Below are 23380 nucleotides of genomic sequence, written 5' to 3'. Positions count from 1 at the left end.
GAAATTCTTAACCCGTCACCACACAGGTGACAGGTGAGCTAGTATTTAATATACGAATACTCATATGCATAGAAAACATCCATGACTCAAGAACAAATCTGTGCTCATCACACAAATAAAAGCCCTTACCGGGATTCGAACCCGGGACCACGGCTTAGCAGGCAGGGTCACTACGCGCTAGGCTACGCTCGCCCCGCCGCCCACTCCGCACCGAGCGTCCAAAGGGAATAACTTGGATGCTTAAAATTTTCTCAATAAATAATATCTTAGTTTGCAGTTTACTGCCACGATTGAGAAAATGATAAATGGAGGAAAAGCGAGAAAAACAACAGATTATTAATAACTTACTAACGTAACTGATCCTTCATTTGCCCCCAAAACGACAAATACCTACGCTTAAATTAAACAATCTTAATAAGTTACTACGTAAAACTCAGAAGAACAGTCTAAGGTATCGTGCCACGCGGCTACACAAACAATCAATCAATTTATTTTGCAATAATAAGGGTTTGATTACAGATATTATTCAAAGTGAAGGTACTCCTTAATTAGCCATTCTTCATAGCATGCAAAATATTCACAACTATTTACATATGTACAAATCTTAACTAAACCATGATATTTCTACCTTTCTAAATGAAACATACCTACTACCAACAATCATTACAGTAATATTAAATGATTTTACATTAATTAGTTAAAAAATAAATAATACATTACATTAAATAAAAAATAAAAATAATCAAAATTACATTACATTAAATACAATTAATTCAATTAGACTTATATTACAGGCGGGCGCGTGGCGCCCCTCGGCCCCTTGTTCATTCGAATGAACGGCTAGCGTGTAGGTTTACGCCGTGGCTTGCGTGGGCGACGGTCGCGCGACGGCGATGCGACGCATGCGAAATCAAACCTCATCGATATGGAAGTATGAGAAGCGACGGCGACGGTCGCGCGACCGTCGCCCACGCAAGACACGGACACGGCGTAATTCAAGCGCGACCGCGAGCGAGTGACGTAGACCTGCGTGTGTAGCCGAATGCACAAACGCTCACGAAACGCTCGTAGATATCTATCTCTATCGCTCTTGTGTATTGGCGCGACAGAGTCAGACTACCTTTCGCGACGTTTCGTTTTCGTTTTGTGTCGTAGAAATGCCATTCGGCTACGCCCCAGGGGGCGTATGCTTAAAATCTTCTGAATACATAATATATTAGTTTGCAGTTTACTCCCAACGAATGAGAAAATAATCATCGAGAAAAGCGATAATAACTAAGAATGAGGTTGACTGGTAGAGAATGCCTTAAAGCATTAAGTCCGCCTTACGCCGTGGCTTGCGTGGGCGACAGTCGCGCGACGGCGATGCGACGCATACGAAATCAAACCTTATCGATATGGAAGTATGAGACGTGACGGCGACGGTCGCGCGACGGTCGCGCAACCGTCGCCCACGCAAGACACGGCGTTATTGTGCTGCAAGGTTTTGTGCAATAAAGATTAAATAAATAAATGAAACTCACAAATCCCATGAAAGCCGACACGTCAGGAAAGATGATCGCTACGAGGAATATCAGGATGACCGTGATGGTTCTGTACACTCGCTCCCAGAACCAAAGCTTGTCCTCAGGGTGTCGCCTCTTGAGGTAGTACCAGACCAGGTCGAAGGGCACCCAGAAGTTTAGCGCGAAGGTCACGTATACCATCACGGCCATGAGCACCTTCAGGACGATGGGAAATCTGCAAATGTACAATGATCAATATTAATAATCATCACAGATGCGTGTCAAATGGACACAGTAAAATCCACTGAGTTTTAATTCGTCCGTCCGTCTTTCGCAGCTTGCAGCTTTGGGGCGTCAATTTTTGTAAGTAAGTTGAAGTCAGCAAAAACATTCAAAATGCGTCGTTACGTGATATTTAATAGCAACAACACAAAAATTATGAACGCTCCTATTAGCCTGAGACATATTTAAAATCACAGGCAAGTAACGACTTCAGTACAAAATCTGACACGCTCGGCCGCCATATACAAATAGATGAACTTGTTTCTTCTATCTAAATCTAATTCTGTGGTAATCATAATAATCATAATCAATTTATTAATCATTGTTTTTATTAGTAATAAAAATATTAGGTAATTTACAATAGTAATTGCCTATATCTTAGGAAACATAAAACTAAAATTAACAAAACAACATAATTCAATCCACAGCAAGAGTAACACGAGTCACGATTTTATGGCATGTTCCATTTATTCAAGATGCAAGTATAAGTGATAATGATAATGTATCTCTAAATAAGTGTTACTTTCCCGATATACGCATAGATCTTCCTATGATAATATATGCATAGGTTCCTATGATGGTCATAGAAGGCTTGAATGGCAGCTTAAGTGATGCTTTTTCTGTTTCGAGTTCAGAAAGGACTTAATTTTGAAATGAGTAGACAACCGTTTCCTTTTCAAAATGTACTTTTCAAATATATTTCAACATAATCCAATTCAATGTAATAAACAAAAGCTGTGTCAAAATGTTAGGTACCTCGTACCTCGTACATATTGAAATATTTTTTGGGCCACATTTTTGTCGCTTATTTTTTTAATACCTACTTTTTTGAGTTGCCGAAATTCGATTATTTTCATCTGACCGGTACCGACTACCGACCATCTGATATTACCTTTTTGATATTATTTTGCGGTGGAGGTTCTCTAATACATTTGAAAAGTTTCTATGAAGTGTGCTCAGTCTCCAGGTGCCTCACCTAAATATTGTGAGAGTGCATGAACATGTGATGTACATGAGATGATGAATGTTTCTTATACTACACAACAGATTTTTATGTCTTTGTTAAACTTAAATGTTAATAGTCTAAATATTGTTAATGAGTTTCATTGTTTAGATTCTATTAATATGTTTATCTTACTTTTAGTGGCTAGTATAACTTGTATACTGTAACCGTTCATGTGAATAAAAAAAAAATAGTATAATGTCCGAGTGGACGCGTGGAGCGCAGCGTTTGGCGTCGGCGGGGCGGCGGGCGAGCATGCGTCCACCCTATGCAGCGGCAACTGAGGACACCTGTATGAGCTTCAATCGTTTGAGATGCACGCCGCACGCTCCATCACATTGGACGCCCAATATAAGCGATTAAGCGTGCACTCAGGCCTTACGCCGTGGCTTGCGTGGGCGACGGCGATGAGACGCATACGAAATCAAACCTTATCGATATGGAAGTATGATACGCGACGGCGACCGTCGCCCACGCAAGACTCGGCGTTAGACTTACGTGGACCAAGGGAAGTTGTTGGTGATGGGAGCCCTGGCATCTTCTCCGAAACCCCAGTAGCCGAAGAAGCCGATTATCATCACGATAGAAATCACGACGCCCATTCCTGAAAAGAGACGGGCAGATTTTTATTTTGCAGTCCGTTTTACTTTTTTCAACATTTTTGTAGAATTATGAGCCAGTGAAAATATACAAATAACTACATACCAGTTTCTTCATATAATATAATCATGTATTGCCACGAAAATATATTCAGGTACAATTTTTTTCATACATTTGTATATTTTCACTGGCTTAATTAATTTTGAAAAATATTAATGATTTTTTAAATGCTTACATATATTTGTGAGAGTTGCTAAGTTTAATTAATGCTAAGGTAATTTGTGCACATATTTTTGATCGATTAATCTGTTCAGATAAAAAGGTACCTTTCTATGCGCATTTATTATTGAAGCCTTAGGCCTTGGATTTGCTTATATACCTATTGATGAACTCGACTATATATAGTAATCGGTTACGGGTTCGACTCCCGGTAAGGGAATTTCATTGTGTGATGAACACAGATATTTGTTCCCGAGTCATGGATGTTTTCTATGTATATACATAGTATTTGTATATTAAATCAAAGAGGATAGGTACCTACTTAGTACCTACGAAGCTAGAGAAGAGCGGTGCCTACCAACACAAGCACTTTCTGCTTACCGGGCGGTTCCATCCTTGCATAAAATGTACTTGTATTTTTTGAATAAAGATATTTTGTATTTTTGTATATGTATTGACGGTTTATGTGTACCCGGCTCATCAATTTCCAAAAAGTTTATACATTTAGATCACGTCTTCGATATTGATAAAAATTTCGGGCCTTTATTAGTTCCCATAGTTTTTGAAGTCCGATTTTTACTACCCATAAGGTTTTCCATCGTAATTTTTCTTAGTCATATTATCACTAGTCGTAAAATTAAACGTTACAAATAATAGTTCCGATTTTTGAAAGTCATAATTATTGTTAGTCGTAATATTTATTAGCCATAATAATCAAAGTCCATAGTTATACAAGTCCATAATGTTGAAGGAAATAAACTTATTCGGAATCATTGTTCTAAAGACTTTATCACAAGTCATAATGTTCATAATCATGTGTTTCTTCACTAATAGCATTCAATGGGACCTCTATTGTTTCCCATAAATAAATGTTGTAATGTTTTTTTCGTCTGCATTTTCGTAAATTGTAATTTGGCTTACTAACTTCCCCAGTATTTATTAAATTTTCATGGCACCTATTAAACCAATTGGTCTCGCCAACGTCGACGACTTTTATATCAGCTCTTAAGGACAAAAGGTAACTTGCAAAAGGAAACTAGCGTACCTATACCAGGCAAAGGGCTACGTTTTGAAACAATTTTGTTCCGCCAATAAGTCGTCGGAGCCCCGCTACGCGGGCCTCCTATTTCCGCTCTAAGGGATAATAGGAAACTAACGAACCTACACGAGGAAAAGGGTTATTTTTAAAACAATTTTGCTCCACCAATGAGTCGACGGAGCCCCGCTACACGGGGCTCTTATTTCCGCTCTAAGGAATCTCACTAACCTACCTGAGGAATACGGTTACTTTTTGTTTGGAAGTCATAAATAGTATTTTATGTCTAAATTTTTTCTGTGGTATTATATGTATGTCTGAAAGATAATTAATACTTTAGGAATTTTAGACATTAGATCTATATGCAGAAAAATCATTAGGGCGTTAAACTATATGCCTTATAATATTTCTGAATAATTATAAGTATTGATATGCTTTAAAATGTATGCACATTAAGGTTATGGCATCCAAAATGATGGGTTGTTAATGTTAGAACCATTAAGCGTTATTCATAACAAAAATTATGACTAGTGATGATTATGACCACAAAATATATGCATAACAACTTCTGACTAACGAAATTATGAACAATAAGTTTATGGGAAATAAAAGCTTTTAAAAAGGGATCCCGATCCAAACGTACAAACTTTTTGGGAATTACAGCCGAGTATACAGACCTCCAACTAGTACCAACGGGAATTTGCGTGGATTAGTCATGTGGTTTTCGATCGGCATGGACACCCCCACGCCCTCCATACTAAACACACACACCCCCAGAAACTCGAAGAAACCTTCAAAGCTTTTGACCAGTGGAAAGTCAATGGGGGACTTGGTGGCTGCCGCTGAACCGTAGTAGACTGTGGAGACGGCGACTAGCACTGCGAATAGATAACCAAATTATAACATGTCCACCTTCAACATTTAGATAAAACAATTTAATTTAAGATTGCCTGTGTAATGTGTTTTGTAGTATTTGAATGAAATAAATGTTTGATAAAACAAACAACACAACAAACATAACTGCTATAAAAAATAGCAGTAATGTTTGTTGTGTTGTTTGTCCTTTAAAATTAAAAATTAAAAAAAAGGATGGCTGGCGTCCTCAACTGTGCGTTTCTCCAGAAATGCCTCGTACAGCTAAACTGTGGAATGAATTGTCGCCAGCGGTATTTCCGGACCGATACGACTTTCAAACCTTCAAGAAAAGAGCGTACACCCATCTTAAAGGCCGGCAACGCACCTCCAACACTTCTGATGTTTCGGGTGTCCATGGGCGGCAGTGATCGCTTACCATCAGGCGACCTGTCGGTTCGTTTGCCTCCTATCCCATAAAAAAATATAAAAGAATATAGAAGTTAACCAAAATAATATAGAAGAGAAAAGAATATAGAAGATAACCAAAGAAAATATACACGGTGCTCGTGAGCATGACGAGATTTTAACAGCATATTCCTGATACCATTTTAAGACCAAAATGTCATATCATATATACTTTTCTGGATTTCGCATAGTTCCGAAGTTATAGGGAGAATTTAAGGAAAGTTAGTGTTAAAAAAATATAGCAAAAAATTGTCCGACGGGCCGAACTAGGTAATATGTAAACATTAAACGTCGAGACGAACTCTACATCCCAAATTTTCATCCTTGAGAAAATGAGGAAGGTATGGCGGCTCTGGGCTCTTAGTCCATAGAGACTATATACCTACTCTATAGCAAAGAGGATCGAGTATTATAGAGAGTTAATGTTAAAGTAAAATGTGTAATCACAGTGTATAGACTGCCATCTCTCAACACAAGCTTAAAACTTTTGAACAGCTTTTGAACCTCAGTTTTGACAATTTGGCCCATATTATTAGCTTGGTATGTGTTAAAATGTCAAATATTAATATTAGCGCCATGTAGCCGAGCGTCCCCAAAGGTGTAACGCCATCTAGGCCACCGTACCTTTTTCTCTAGGACTTTGGGGTACGCTCAGCTAGATGGCGCTATTATTAATATTTGACGTTTTAAAACATATCAAGCTAAGAATATGGGCCAAATTGTCAAAACTGAGGTTCAAAAGTTTCAAGCCTGTGTCAAGAGATGGCAGTCTAATATGCACTGTAATTACACATTTCGACAGTAATTAATAATTATCTATAATATAATTGGCTGTTTGTTACTAGGGTTATATTGTTTATTCTGAATTGTAAGCTGTTGGTTCTCCAAATAATCCATACTAATATTATAAATGGGAAAGTGTGTGTGTCTGTTTGTCCGTCTTTCACGGCAAAACGGAGCGACGAATTGACGTGATTTTTTAAGTGGAGATAGTTGAAGGGATGGAGAGTGACATAGGCTACTTTTTGTCTCTTTCTAACGCGAGCGTAGCCGCGGGCAAAAGCTAGTAATAAATAAATAAATAATACTCGATCCTCTTTGACACGGAGTTACATAATTCTTTGTTTATAGTGATGAAAACTCACCAATGAAACAATCAGCAACTATAGAAAACGGTGCCAGGTACTTGAGCTGCGTGATCCAGCATATAACTATGCAGGGTATGAGGAGACATGCGATCAGAAGCCTGAGGTTGATATGGTCAACCGTCTTGGAGTCGACTAAAAGCTGTTGGAGCGACCGCGCAATGATCACACCATACACGCAGCAAGATCCAAATAAGTCGATTCCTATTGTGACGTCCACCGCGTACCTGGAAATAGTTATTTGTTATACAAGGGTGCAGTTGTAATTTTAACGTCGAGTGTGGAATTGAAAAACGAGCAAGTCAAAAGATTCTATAGTTGAAAATATAACCCTGAATTTGGCGAGTTTTTCAACACACGAAGTAAAATACATTTGCACCCGTGTGTAAAACAAAACTTTTCCACGCACTAGCGAGAAAAGTACAACGCAAAAAACGTGTTTATCACTGTTTCCAGTAGTTCCAGGGGCGGTAAAACATCTTCATCGCTAGATTAACCCACTTTTATCAATTTTAAAGCAAACATTTTGGCTATATTCAAGGTCAAATTATTTTATCCACTAGCAAATAAAATGCGTTTTTACCCGCTGGTATTAAAGGACAAAACAAGTGTTTCCGAGCTAGTGAGGGGAAAATATATTTTTCATATCATCCATTCATTTCACATCATTCATTCAACGTCTCCTCTACGTCCAACGTCTACAGGAAAGACGTAGGACGCGCCCCAAGCGACGCGGCGCGACGCCTTAGCCAGCGTTCATACTTAAACGTCGCGTGTCTCGGGGCGCGCAACGGACGTCCGCGCCACGCCACCTGAGTGTAATTCAAAACACGTTTTTGAATTACACTCAGGTGGCGTGGCGCGGACGTCCGTTGCGCGCCCCGAGACACGCGACGCTCTGATGTGGCCGGTCCCTTACGTCTTTCCTATACAAAATTTACTGTAACGTTTTTTTAAATTACACTCTGGCGGCGCGGCGCGGCGCTGGCGTCCGTTCTGCGTCTTACGACGTGCGTCGGTTGTGAGTCCCTAAGACAGACTTTAAAAAAGGATCAAGTAGCCTATTATATGATATGATGGAGATTATATCCCGTTGTCTGTCATCAGAGGTATAGGGCTCTTAGATTTCCACTGTTCCCGGTCGGCCTCCTCCAGGCCTCCTCCCTTGATCCGGGAATTCCAAGTCAACCCTTGCTTGGACAGGTGGTTGTTTGGCCTTCAAAAGGCATATCCTATCCAGCGCCATTTCCGCAGAAGTATCTGTATAACCTCTGCCACACTATGCTCCTCGCACTGCCGCGATGTTGCCCGCAAGACGAAAATCGAAAAACGCTGAAATTAGGTACTTTTCTTCGATTTATATATATTATCTTCTTAACAAGTTTCAAGTTCCTAACTCAAAATAAAATTTGGTCCCCATACAAACTGCCATCCCTTTTCTAACCCACTATAAGGACGAAAATCGAAAAAAGCTGAAATTACTTTTCTTCTACTTCTATTTACTACCTTTTTAGCAAGTTTTAAGTCCCTAACTAAAAATAAAATTGGATCCCCATACAAACTGAAATCTACTTTTTAACCCCCTTAGGGGTCAAATTTTTCAAAATCGCTTCTAACGTCTAATATACATTATAAACATAAACTGCTGTACCAAATTAAACTTCTTAGCTTTTGCAGTTTCGGCAAACTATCTATAATCACAATTTTAGTGATGTTCATAGCGAAACTGTAAGGCCGTTTTCACATTATCCGATCCGATATCGGATGTAGGAAGGATGTAAAATGTAAGATTTATGCGCTTCCAGGTCTTCATTTATGTATTTAATACATCATTATTACTAAAAATCGATATAAAACGCAAAAATTGCGGATTTAATGCCGATGGCACTCTCCTACAACAGTTTTTGTCCGAGGCACCATGGAACTGCCGATATCGGCAGGACGCTTCCGACATTTTTTGGCATGCCGGACCCCCCGCCAGTTGTCGGCCGATAATATTTGTTTGCATGCATATATAATGTATAATATACGTTTGTAGTAGTGTGCGTGACAAAAATGGCGTCTATTAAACAGCTGCTAATGAATTCAAATTAGTTGAAAATTCCCATTGAAAAAAAAAAGGTTGTAATGCATCGGTCCGAATTGCGGATACTAGTTTTTTCATCTTTTAGTAGATATAGTTAAATGTAAAATTATTTATTTTGCCTCACACTCTGAGTATTTTTTATGCTCCTTATCTTAATTTTACAATATAATATTTAGGATATAGTGCTTATAATTATTAAATATAAACCATTTTTTAAATATTTTTTGATACAAAATCATACTTCATTGATTTGGAACAATGCGTTTTATCGGACCGACATTCGACACTATCGGAAGCGTTTATCGGATGTAGGATGTCGGTCCGACATCTGATATCGGATCGGATAATGTGAAAACGGCCTAAGTCGGTCTGGCGGATGGTTGGGTCCATCTGATTGGTCTGACTGCTTACAAATGGTCTAGTTATCAAAATCAGGCTTGAGGAAACGAGGAAATTTAGAGTGGTTTTTTGTCAACTTTGTCGCGTCTGGCAAAAGTTACGGCCGGCGGAAACGGTCTGGCATTGATGATAACCAATTTCTAACAACCTGTTTTAACACATAAATAAAAATCAGCCTTGAGAATTTAAGGAAAGTTAGTACTTTTTTAGGGTTCCGTAGTCAACTAGGAACCCTTATAGTTTCGCCATGTCTGTCTGTCCGTCCGTCCGTCCGTCCGTCCGTCCGTCCGTCCGTCCGCGGATAATCTCAGTAACCGTTAGCACTATAAAGCTGAAATTTGGTACCAATATGTATATTAATCACGCCAACAAAGTGCAAAAATAAAAAATGGAAAAAAATGTTTTATTAGGGTACCCCCCCAACATGTAAAGTGGGGGCTGATATTTTTTTCATTCCAACCCCAACGTGTGACATATTGTTGGATAGGTATTAAAAAATGAATAAGGGTTTACTAAGATCGTTTTTTGATAATATTAATAGTTTCGGAAATAATCGCTCCTAAAGGAAAAAAAAGTGCGTCCCCCCCCCCTCTAACTTTTGAACCATATATTTAAAAATTATGAAAAAAATCACAAAAGTAGAACTCTATAAATACTTTCTAGGAAAATTGTTTTGAACTTGATAGGTTTAGTAGTTTTTGAGAAAAATAAGGAAAACTACGGAACCCTACACTGAGCGTGGCCCGACACGCTCTTGGCCGGTTTTTTCACTCGCAGCACTTGATAGCAAAAAAGTGGCCGTCGGGCTGAACTAGAAAATATGCAGAGATTAAACTTTGAACGTCCCAAAGTTTCATCCTTGAGAATTTGAGGAAGGTCTGGCGGTCCTGGGTGGCTAGCCGAATGGCACAATCGCTCACGAAACGCTCACGAAACGAAGCGCTAGTAGATATCTATCTCTATCGCGCTTGCGTATTGGCGCGACATCGCTTTCGTTTGGCGTCGGAGAAATGCCATTCGGCTACGGGGCCTGGGTTCTTAGTCCATTACGCTATTTATTTACTTTGTTTATTCGGTAAATATTCGGCAATGTAACCGAACTATTCGGCCGAATACGAACATTGAAAAACTTGCCAAATTTGCCGAATACCGAATATTTATCGAATATTCGGCCCATCTCTAATATGTATTATATGCTGTGAGGTAATACCTGACTGGTCGTGCAAATTTCCGCATCTTTGGGAAGGGACAGGTGGCGATCGTGGCTTCGGCCACGTCCGGGTATGACATTTTCGGTATCTGTAGCCTTCCGTACATTATCTGGGCATTCTTTACTAGCATCTGCAACATTTAAATAAGCTTTGTTTAGTTTGGGGCTAAGTTGATCTGTGTAAGGTGGTTCCCCAATAAAAAAAATATATTGGAGGACAATATAATAAAGTGTACTATCGTACAGTATGGCCACTCCCGCTCCCCTCTGAAAGTGCCGCCCACCCCAGTCGACCTGTCATATTTCACTCATACAAGCATGGTACGCGTTCACCTACACGAACTTAGACTGTGTGCTAGGAACGCGCCTCTTTCATATATTTGATCGCCAGTGTCCGGTGTGATACTAGTCTGTAACTTGGGAACAAGTATACCGGGCATGCCTAAAAATAACACCAAAACGAAAAAGGGAAGATAGGACATTTCATTAGCTATTACAGCTGTTTAGAAGCTGGTTTTTTTTTCTATAGTTACTTACACTTAGTAGTATGATTGTGCAAAGTTTTGTTGAAAAATTCCCAGTGGTTCAGCTGGCAGAAAAAAAAACCAAATTCATGAAATATGATTTTTCTCTAAAAGTATTTAACTCTATCATACAATCTTTTTTCATTTTGGTTAACTAAATAGTACTTATAACCTGGAAGAAATTTGAGTCTCCGACTATAATATTTCTGCAAAAAGTACGTAAGTCAACATTTCAAAAAAATTTTTTTTTAGTTTCTGAAAGAGCGACCACTCTAAATGATACTTCTAAAAAAGGCTTATTTAATGATCTGTCCGTCATATAAGTTTGACAGTTAAAATCGAAAAGCAACAGTGTCAAAATTAAAAAATAATGTTGGTTGGATTTGGTTACATTTTATTGTTATACCGTTCTAACACCGCCAAATAACTTAAAAAGTTATTTCCTGATCGAATGTGTAAAAATAAAACAAATTTTCGACAATATTGGCTTCAAAAAGATATACAGGGTATATTTTGATAGCGGGTCAGTGAGGGCAGCTACCAGATCCCGTGCTGCTACGCAAATTATTTTTCACATAAATTTTAATGCCAAACGATTCCATTCTTATTCAGTATCAATAGTTTCCTAGAGATCAACTTACGGTAATGTACTAAAAAGCCACAAAAAAAATCCCCATGTGGAAAAAGGTGAAAATGTATTCTAATTTTACTATTATCTTATGTTACTGTTACGTTTTCCAAGTCCTACTTAAATGGTAGAATACAAAGGGTAGATGTCAATGGACAGAGATCAACTGGGTCATTGGTCTCTATGGGTGTACCACAGGGATCAATATTGGGGCCTTTCCTGTTCCTTATCTACATAAATGACTTGCCATTCCTTGTAAAGACCCACCATGATATAGTATTGTTTGCAGACGACACCTCACTTATTTTCAAACTCAAACGACAGCAACAAGCTCACAGTGATGTAAACAATGCTATCTCTAAAGTAGTGAACTGGTTCAATGCTAATAATTTATTATTAAATGAAAAAAAGACTAAATGTATTAAGTTTGTCACTAATAGTAACGTAAGGAATGAGCAAACAAGTGTCGTTGTGAAGGATGAGGAATTGGAACTGGTAGATAGTACAGTTTTTCTTGGTATAACTTTAGATTCTAAACTTCAGTGGGGTCCCCATATTGTTAACCTCTCGAATAGACTTAGTTCTGCAGCTTTTGCAGTGAGCAAGATCCGTCAGTTAACAGACGTGAAAACAGCTCGATTAGTTTATTTTAGTTACTTTCACAGCATTATGTCATATGGTATTTTACTTTGGGGCAGTGCTTCAGAGATAAATACCATATTTATTCTGCAGAAGAGGGCTATTCGAGCAATATATAAAATGAACCATAGAGACTCACTTAGAGATAAGTTTAAGGACATTAATATAATGACAGTGCATTGTCAATATATTTATGAGAATATTATGTATGTACATAAAAACATTTGTAATTTTAAGAAAAACTGTGATGTACATAGTATAAATACTAGAAATAAACATAAACTCGCGGTGCCCTTCACACGGCTCTGTAAAATTAAAAAATCATTCATGGGTAATTGTGTTCGATTTTATAATAAACTTCCGAATCATATTACTGACTTGTCAATTAATAAATTTAAGAATCATGTAAAGCGTGTACTCATTTCCAAAGCTTATTATACAACACAAGACTACATGAATGATAAAACAACGTGGGATTAATTGTTATTCGAAATGGTTTCTTATTTTTACGTTTTTTATTATTATTATTGTTGATGAAATTAATATTGTATTTTTTTGGACATTGGATTTTTCCCAGAAATATTCTAGACATGTATTTTTATATATATCAATCAATCAATCAATCAAAATATTTATTCGTAATAAACTTAAAACTACACAATATGCAAAAAAACAGTATTACTAAAACTACAAACGTACAAGGGATTAATAAGTTTATTGCGAAAAGGTCCCGTCTCAGCATAATGCTGACCCGGAGGTCAGCGCTGATCTTCCGACGAGACCATTTGTGAGACCACGAACGCAGCCGCACGACACAGCCCCATCGCAATTCGAAAAATATATAATTAGGTATATACATATACCTAATTATATATTTTTTGTTTAACGATTATTTTTATATGAAATTGTATATTATAGACTCAATATTATTATGAACAATAATTTACAACAATAAATTGCTCTGATAATTAGGTTAGATTAAGATCATAATATATATGTAATGAACTATTCATAAGAGCTTGTAACTAGGCCTACATGAATAAAGATATTTTGAATTGAATTGAATTGAATTGAATTGAATTGAATTTCATACATTATTACGGTCCTTCAATGTAACAGGACCAATTGGCGTAATTACATTACATAATACATTTTCACGTTTTCTCCATAGTAAATGTATGGGGAAACTTCTTAGTACATTACCGTAAGTCGTATGTAAAAATGTAAAAATAAATATGTAAAAAGTATTAAATTGTATGGGAAATGTTTTTCTTGATTTGTGGATTTTCTAGCCGGATTTTTTCTTTGGTTTCATACAAACTTTTGATCCTTGAGAGGTATGGGATCATTTTCGCGTAGCAGCACGGGATCTGGTAGCTGCCCTCACTGACCCGCTATCAAAATATACCCTGTATATCTTTTTAAAGCCAATATTGTCAAAAATTTGTTTTATTTTTACACATTCACACAGAAAATATATTTTTAAGTTATTTGGCGGTGTTAGAACGGTATAACAATAAAATGTAACAAAATCCAACCAACATTATTTATTTAATTTTGACACTGTTGCTTTTCGATTTTAACTGTCAAACTTATATGACGGACAGATCATTAAATAAGGCTTTCTTAGAAGTATCATTTAGAGTGGTCGCTCTTTCAGAAACTAAAAAATTTTTTTTTGAAAAGTTGACTTACGTACTTTTTACAGAAATATTATAGTTGGAGACTCAAATTTCTTCCAGGTTATAAGTACTATTTAGTTAACCAAAATGAAAAAAAGATTGTATGATAAAGTTAAATAATTTTAGAGAAAAGTCATATTTCATGAATTTGGTTTTTTTCTTCTGCTGGCTGAACCACTGGGAATTTTTCAACAAAACTTTGCACAATCGTACTACTAAGTGTAAGTAACTATAGAAAAAAAAACCAGCTCCTAATCATAAAGGGCACTTTTTGTTCCCTTATCCTGCTACGGCCTTTGCATAATGTGAAAGTTAATGCGATGTCTTATCAGGAAAAAGGTCTCGTTTTGGCGTTGGTTTTAGGGACACCCTAAATGTATTTATCACACGTGTACGAGCGTGTCTTTTAGCACGGTGGTGAGTATAGGACATAAAAAATGTAATTAGATAATTTTTATTTCAAATTGTTTTTTTTTTTTTATATCCATACAAATCAATTCCACCCGCAACGTAATGCAAACTCACTCGCGTTAAACGCTCGTTGATTTGCTGCTGGGAAATTTTTCAAAAATTCATGAAGTATGTGGTGAAAATAAGAGTTACTGAAAAATACCTAGTAATTAATGATAACAATATTGAATTATATGCCTGGTTTTATTTATCGACCTTAGTACGTTTACGCGCAGTGTACAAATCGTCAAAACTTACGTTCATGCAATATCCGACGAATAAACCCAGAATAACATTCATGACCAGTGCGGAAAGCAACCCACATCCTTTGTAGGCCTCGTGGATTCCCACCACGCCTCCTCCGAGGCAACTCTTCACTAGATGGCCGATTGATTCTATAACACTGGCAAAGAAGATAAACATGTAAGAAAATTCTGTAGGCAAGTAGCTAAAAGTGAAGGTTTAGTACCGTTTGGTAGCCAAAATTTCGTAACCGGCTACAAACTGGGAATCTTGATTCCCATTTTGTAGCCGGTTACGTACTGGACCAGAGTAGTACCGTTTGGTAACTAAGTTTTGTAACTGGCTACAATATGGGAATCAAGATTTCCGGTTTGTAGCCGGTTACGTATTGGGCCAGCGTGGTACCGTTTGGTAACCCAGTTTCGTAACGGGCTACAGAACGGGAATACAAAATTCCCTGTTTGTAGCTGGTTACGTATTGGGTCCGAGTTACTGATCGGAGTTTCTACTAAATTGAAGCTAGGACAGACAGACAGAGTGAAATTATAAGGGTTGACTACCTACCTAGTTGACCACAGAACCCTAAAAAATTACACAGTGACAGCATTATCCGAATAAATCATATATTCATGACGGCAAAAAATCACACTTTGTAACCAGTTACAATACGGGATATGGTTGGAAGCTGGTTACCAAGCATGGCTACTAATCGGTAATGAATTATTCTCATTTTGTAACCAGTTACAACACGGGATTTTTTCCCGTTTCTTAGCCGGTTACCAAACGTGGTTACAAATTGGTAATGGGAAAGTCCCAATTTGATGCCAGTTACGAATTGGGATTTTTTCCCGTTTCGAAGCTGGTTACCAATTTTTGGTTACGAAACGGTACTTACTAAAGGAAAGTGAAACATAATTTTTATACATACTCGTACATAATGTCGCTCAACTTCGTGCCTTTTTATTAACACGCTTTTATTAAACGTAAGGGAGCGTTTTAAATCGACACGAGTTGCGAATTACCTATTCGCACATGTATCGTACAACGTTTTACAATACGGCCATTTCGTTTTTGAACATAGTTGCGTAATGAGTTCATTACCTAACAAGTGCGGTAATATAGCGCCATATATGTACTGAAACCCGTCACCACACAGGGTTATTTCACCACCCCCTTTCTTCCCGTGGGTGTCGTAGAAGGCGACTATGGGATATGGGTTAAATTGTGGCGTAGGCGAGAGGCTGGCAACCCGTCACTGCAATGCCACAGTTTCGTTTTCTTTCAACCCCTTATTTGCCAGGAATGGCACTGAAGCTTTTGTAGTTTCGTGTGCTCTGCCTACCCCTTTATGGGATACAGGCGTGATTGTATGTATGTATGTATATGTACTGTAAAAACTATTCCGCAATAGTTTACCGGACGGTACTTACTTGGTGTTAAAACGCGACTCTCCACTATTTGCACCCAACGTGTGCTGTGTTTCTTCGGCCATCTGAGCAGGACCGCACCAGATAGTCTAGAGAAGCTCACAATCACGGGACGCATGGCAAGGAAGCGAAGAAGTGGAAGCATGGGCACGCGTTGGGCAGACAGAATAACGTCTGTGACAAAGACCACTTTGCAGGCTGGCATGCACCGGGCCCAGGATCGAGTGGCGTGGAGAGAACTGGTGAAGAGCGTCCACATTCGTCACGTCCCTCAGCCATGAGGATACGACAAAGAAGAAGAGACTTACTTGGTTGTCTTTATAGGGCCTCTTGCCGCCGCATAATCATAACTTCTTGCTTCTTCTCCTGTCGCTTTTACTGTGATCGGAGGGCGCTAGGAAAACAACAGGATTATTTATTTATTTTCCCCTCACTAGCTCGGGAACACGTGTTTTGTCCTTTAATACCAGCGGGTAAAAACGCATTTTATCCACTAGTGGGTAAAGTAATTTGACCTTGAATAAAGTCAAATTAACTGCTTTAAAATTGATAAAAGTATCATGAATCTAGTAATAAAGATGATTTACCGCCTGTGGAACTACAGGAAGCAGTGATAAACGCATTTTTTGTGTTGTAGTTTCCTCGCTATATAGTGAGGGGAAAAGTTTTGTGTTACACTCGGGTGCAAATGTATTTTACTTCTCGTGTGTTAAAAAACTCGCAAGTTCAGGATTCTATTCTCGAACCACTCGCTTCGCTCGTGGTTCAACTATAGAATCCTTTCACTTGCTCGTTTTTCAATTCTACACTCGGCGTTAAAATACAACTTTGGCCCCTTGTATAACAAATAACTATTAAACTGCACAGAATTCACGCTATTTGATGCGTTATTGACGCGTGATTGTCGCTAGATGTCACTTAACTATGCCTATACAAATAACCCGCATTTACTGATGTGATTACAGCTCTTCCCTTACTCATTCCTCTATGATTCAGAGGATACACCTACAATGACACTTGACATTGGTTCAGTTTTGGTCTCACTAGAGATATTTGACAGTTCTTTGTCATCCGACTTCCATGATAAGCGCCGTGTCCAAGACCACCGCCTTCAGCACCTAACCCTTGGCCAGTGATAGGTAGGTAGGCGCGTCTCAATTACTGCTACCCATATTAAAACACTCAATGTGGACACATTTTCAAAAGGGAAAAAATCACACGCGTCGATCGAATTTAAAATACTCGTCAGCCTTCAACACCCACCACATAGCAAAAGTCTTTCAAAAGTCGAGACTCTTCTCTATGAGATCGTTTGCTGGAAAGACTTTCGAGTATCGGGACAATGGTCGTCGAATCCCACATGGTGGTTACCTCGTATAATCCATGTCTAAGTACCTACTTATTTTATTTTTTACTTACCGACATATTAACACCAACGTGACCGTGCTCTCAAGAACACTGATCACTGATTTTAATATAAAAATACTAATTCAAACAAACAAAACAAAAATATACATTCAGTGGTTTCAGAAATATTTTGATTAAACGGTCTGTCAAAATATTCTTCTTCATTTCGAGCTTTTAGTGATCGAGAAGAGGTTGTTTTGAGATCTAACCTTCTTTACAGTTTATTCATAGTTTGACAACCGGTCTGGCCTAGCGGACACCGAAGACATATGTAACTCCGTATAGACAGATAAAGTCTAAGAAAAAAACGTACCTCAGAACCATACAGAATAATTTTTAAGAAAAAAAAACCGTCGCCTTTCGGGTTCTGGTGAAAGCTACTTGCGAATGTTGGATTATGTAGAAACGTGTAAGTATGTTTTAAAACTGCTTTTAATGCTTTAATTATCAGATGACAACACAAATGAATATACGTATAACGTTAAGGTTTGAGGAGTTTCCTAAATTCCTAAATCGAAGCTTGACAAACTTTGACTTGAAAACTCAATATGCTTAACAAACATAACTAAATAAATGTCACTGTTCTGAACTTAAATGCATGCTTTTCTTACAAAAATACCAAAGTCACTTTGAGTGTGCCGTTCAGATTTGAGGAGTTCGGTTCTGACTATCATCAGCAGTTCCACTGCACCAAATGTCACTGTTCTGGACGTAAGTGTATGCTGTTCTTATAAAAATACCGAAGTCACTATAAGCGTGCCGTTCAGATTTGAGGAATTCGGTTCTGACCATCATCAGCAGTTCCACTGTACCAAATGTCACTGTTCTAGACGTAAGCGCATGCTGTTCTTATAAAAATGGCAAAGTCACTATAAGCGTGCCGTTCAGATTTGAGGAGTTTGGTTCTGGCCATCATCAGCAGTTCCACTGCACCAAATGTCACTGTTCTAGACGTAAGTGCATGCTGTTCTTATAAAAATACCGAAGTCACTATAAGCGTGCCGTTCAGATTTGAGGAGTTCGATTCTGACCATCATCAGCAATTCCACTGCACCAAATGTCACTGTTCTGGACGAAAGTGCACGCTGTTCTTATAAAAATAGCAAAGTCACTATAAGCGTGCCGTTCAGATTTGAAGAGTTCCGTTCTGGCCATCATCAGCAGTTCCACTGCACCAAATGTCACTGTTCCGTACCTAAATGCATGCTGTTCCTTTAAAAACACAAAAATCACCATATGTATGCCTTTCAGATTCGAGGAGTTCCCTCGATTTCTCCAGGATCCCATCATCAGAACTGGGTTCTGAGAAAAATGGGACCAATCTGTATGCATATACATTCAATCAAAAAAAAATTTTCAAAATCGGTCCAGTAACGACGGAGATATCGAGGAACAAACATTAAAAAAAAAAAAAAAATACAGACGACTTGATAACCGTCCTTCTTGAGAGATATGAGGCGACGGTTAAAAAGGACGATGGCCTAATGGCGTTACACCTTTGGGGGACGCTCGGCTAGATGGCACTAATATTCATATTTGACATTTTAACACATATATCAAGCTATGACTATGGGCCAAATTGTCAAATCTGGCGTTCAAAAGTTTTAAGCCTGTGATTACACAATACACATTAATTACACATATCGTCACTACTTTAAAAAAAACTTGTATCTTCGTCTGTCATTGAAAAGAAAATTGTAGTATGTATATGATTGTATGGAATGCATATAGACTTACTGCGTTTTAACTTTAAGGAACAGCGTGAGATACGAGATTTTTTAAAAGTAGTGACGATATTACTTTGACAGTAATTCTCTATAACACTCAATCCTCTTTGCGGGTAGGTACTAACCCTGCCTGCTAAGCCGCGGGTGCGGGTTCTAATCCCGGTAAGGGCATTTATTTGTGTTATGAGTACAGATATTTGTTCCTGAGTCATGGATGTTTGCTATATACATATATATAGACGGTCAACCAAATTTTGGGACTAAAACAAGGCGCATTCCTTTTCCCCTTAAGTATGACCAAGGACATAATATGGGACAGACAAAGCCCATACAAAAAAGCGTACCACTGAAATCTATCGGCCTTTTAGGCTTAAAACTAGATGGCGCTGTTTCGCAGCCTGGAAGTGTCCAAAATCATATTTTCCCGAAATATTTTTGCTTGTTTTTATTTTTTATAAGAACAAATGACATGCTTCTTTATTTTTAACCGACTTCAAAAAAGGAGGAGGTTCTCAATTCGACTGAATTTTTTTTTTTTTTTTTATTTTTTTTTTGTATGTATGTTACTCGATATCTCCGAGAATCGTGGACCGATTTTCAAAATTTTTTTTTTGATCGAACCGGTATAACCCCGAGATGGTCCCATTGGCACCAAGTCAGGGTCTGATGATGGGATCCTGGAGAAATCGAGGGAACTCTTCAAATGTTATAGGCACATGTAATGTTTTTAGTCTATTTTTCAAAGGTACACCAGTATTTACGTCTGATGGTCATAATTTTATGTGGCTGAGCTGATGATGGAAGGTCAACTCCTCAATGGTTAGGAGTTTAAGGATAATTCTTTCACTACTGTACATGTATTCGGACTGATACATATAATATCACTAGGAACCACTAAAAATCAACTGAGCTGATGATGGAAGGTCAACTCCTCAATGGTTAGGAGTTAAAGGATAATTCTTTCACTACTGTACATGTATTCGGACTGATACATATAATATCACTAGGAACCACTAAAAATCAACAAATAAATAAACTTTTTAACAAAAAATAAAACCGCCTTCAAAAATAAGCGCGTTACAAAACACGGAGAAACTAAAAAGCCAAAAATAATAAACCTTTCAATTCAGATTTCTTATCGTATTGCAATAAGCTAAACATCCAAATTATAAACAAATCAATTATTTTTGGAGTCGGTACCAGCCTGTGTATGGTTGGGTGGGGCAAACAGGCAATAGCAAGGCGACGAACAGGTCTGGTACCGACTACAAAAATAATTGATTTGTTTATAATTTGGATGTTTAGCTTATTGCAATACGATAAGAAATCTGAATTGAAAGGTTTATTATTTTTGGCTTTTTAGTTTCTCCGTGTTTTGTAACGCGCTTATTTTTGAAGGCGGTTTTATTTTTTGTTAAAAAGTTTTAATATCATGATATTACGTCTATACACATTTTGAAAAAAATAAATTTGTAGGCATCATCAGTGTAGTTATGATGGTATTTAATAGGTGGCGCTAAAAAAATAGCGCTGAAGTGAATATCAAACACATCCACGTAGCGCATGATGCAGAAACAATAGCGCATCTCTGGCGGAAACCCTTAGGGCCCATTTAGACGGTACGAAAACTCGCATACGGGTTTTATTACATTGCGGTATTTGATGGCTGTGCAAAATTGTATGTACCCTCAACATCCCGCAATGTAACTAAAATCGCATGCGAGTTCGCACGCCGTCTAAATAGGGTTGCCAGATCGAATTGCCCGAAGATCGGGACAAAAGGACATTTTATCGGGATTTTGGGACTTTTGTCGAGAAATGCGAAATAAAATCAAATTAGTTATTTTTCCAACTTTTCATAATAAAAATGTTAATGATATTTTTGTCTCTTATAATTATTTTATATTATCAAATGTTAATTACCTCCTCCTGAATATATTTCAGCTTAAGGTCGATTTAGACTATCATTTAATAGAAATATGATCATAGACAACATGCCGTCCGTTAAAGAAAAAGAGAGGCATACAGACCTATGATCAAACATATGTGATAATGTAATATGGGACATGGGACTAAGTGTAAATTTTCAGTAAGTTAACATTTCTTGTTATTTCTAAGCACCGAAGCAGCGACGCGTGCGACGTTTCGATTTTGTTTGTTGTTTTTGCAAAGTAAAATCTCGGGAAATTTTTCATTTTGTCGGGAGTCGGGACAACGTGACGTAAATCGGGAGAATCCCGTCAAATCCCGACCATCTGGCAACCCTACGTCTAAATCAGGCCTTATCTGCTAAATAATGTCCTATAACATTTATTAATTTATTCTTAAGGTTTCTGTGAAAAAGAAAACAAGGTCCATGCCGTTATTATTTATTCATTAGATGTCTTGATGTTCATGATTGCAGGATTGTCTATTAATTAACTTTTTCCTTTACCAAGAAAATAGGGAAAAGATGTGATTAAAACCTATAAAACTCCCGTGAGACTGAAACATATTTTTCACCACACCAACTAGTAAAAGGCTTACTTTGCTATTCGAAAACAGCAAAATTGCATTTTATCCACAAGACACAAGAGTGCAAAGTACTTTCATATGACCGGTCTGGCTCAGTCGGTAGTGACCCTCCCTGTTAAGCCGCGGTCCTGGGTTCGAATCCCGGTAAGGGCATTTATTTGTGTGATGAGCACAGATATTTGTTCCTGAGTCATGGATGTTTTCTGTGTACTTTATAAGTATGTATTTAAGTATGTATATCGTCGCTTAGCACCCATAGTACAAGCTTTGCTTAGTTTAGGGCAAAGTTGATCTGTGTAAGGTGTCCCCAAAAATATATTTATTTTCCCCTCACTAGCTCGGAAACACGTGTTTTGTCCTTTAATACCAGCGGGTAAAAACGCATTTTATCCACTAGTGGGTAAAGTAATTTGACCTTCAATAACGTCAAACTAACTGCTTTAAAATTGATAAAAGTAGGTGAATCTAGTAATAAAGATTATTTACCACCTGTGGAACTACTGGAAGCAGTGATAAACGCATTTTTTGCATTGTAGTTTCCTCGCTATAGTGAGGGGAAAAGTTTTGTGTTACACTCGGGTGCAAATGTATTTTACTTCTCGTGTGTTAAAAAACTCGCAAGTTCAGGATTCTATTCTCGAACCACTCGCTTCGCTCGTGGTTCAACTATAGAATCCTTTCACTTGCTCGTTTTTCAATTCCACACTCGGCGTTAAAATGCAACTTTGCCCCCTTGTATAACAAATAACTATTATTTATTCTGATGTGTGGACTGTATTCCTTTCTAATCTCCATATTCCGTAAGGTGTCCCCAATATTTATTTATTTGATGTCTTAAGCTGGCTAGTAGAATTTAATTATAAATGATGTTTTTGAATCATAAATATTGAATAAAAGGATGGATTTGATTTAATTTGATGTTTTATAGTCAGTATTTTGTTGGTGTTGGTGTGTTGAAAATGTTGGTTTCACTCGGAACCTTCGTGCCTTGAAACCCTCGCAACGCTCAAGATTCCACTTTTTGAAGTTTTGTAATCTTTCGCTTGCTCGGGTATCAATATTGGCAAGGAAGCAAAGTTGTTGTTTAACCGCAAATATTAATATCCGAGCAAACGTAAGATTTCAATATACAGAATATCGAAAGTTACGAGAGTTTCAAGGTTTTCAAGGCACTACGTAGGTTAAACACATTTTGCCACCGAGTCATGGATTATTAATAGGTAAGTTACTAACGTAACAGATCCTTCACTTGCCCGCAAAACGACAAATACCTACGCTTATTTAACTACTGCTAATAAGTGACTAATTACATAAAACTTAGAAGAATAGTAGTA

General features: G+C 37.8%; 1 protein-coding gene across 2 annotated transcripts in view; it reads right to left on the bottom strand.

Moving 5' to 3' along the window:
- LOC125237091 (proton-coupled amino acid transporter-like protein pathetic) overlaps positions 1–23380 on the bottom strand; it is a 34709-nt gene that overhangs the window by 10034 nt on the left and 1295 nt on the right. Inside the window, exons 1-8 of one of the 2 annotated variants that reach the window (XM_048144047.1) lie at positions 17818–17892; positions 16707–16792; positions 14987–15131; positions 10806–10936; positions 7111–7337; positions 5323–5523; positions 3289–3394; positions 1524–1740 (exon numbers count right to left, since the gene is read on the bottom strand). In XM_048144047.1, the coding sequence (XP_048000004.1) occupies positions 1524–1740; positions 3289–3394; positions 5323–5523; positions 7111–7337; positions 10806–10936; positions 14987–15131; positions 16707–16792; positions 17818–17823 (1119 nt within the window). In that variant the 5' untranslated portion in view covers positions 17824–17892. Of the gene's footprint in view, positions 1–1523; positions 1741–3288; positions 3395–5322; positions 5524–7110; positions 7338–10805; positions 10937–14986; positions 15132–16706; positions 16793–17817; positions 17893–23380 lie in introns of those variants that run through there. The other variant, XM_048144046.1, reaches the window with a different exon arrangement.

Source organism: Leguminivora glycinivorella, chromosome 20, assembly GCF_023078275.1.
Source record: "Leguminivora glycinivorella isolate SPB_JAAS2020 chromosome 20, LegGlyc_1.1, whole genome shotgun sequence".
Taxonomy (NCBI): domain Eukaryota; kingdom Metazoa; phylum Arthropoda; class Insecta; order Lepidoptera; family Tortricidae; genus Leguminivora; species Leguminivora glycinivorella.
The sequence above is the reverse complement of the archived record's forward strand: the minus strand, read 5'-3'. Positions and strand labels throughout refer to the sequence as shown.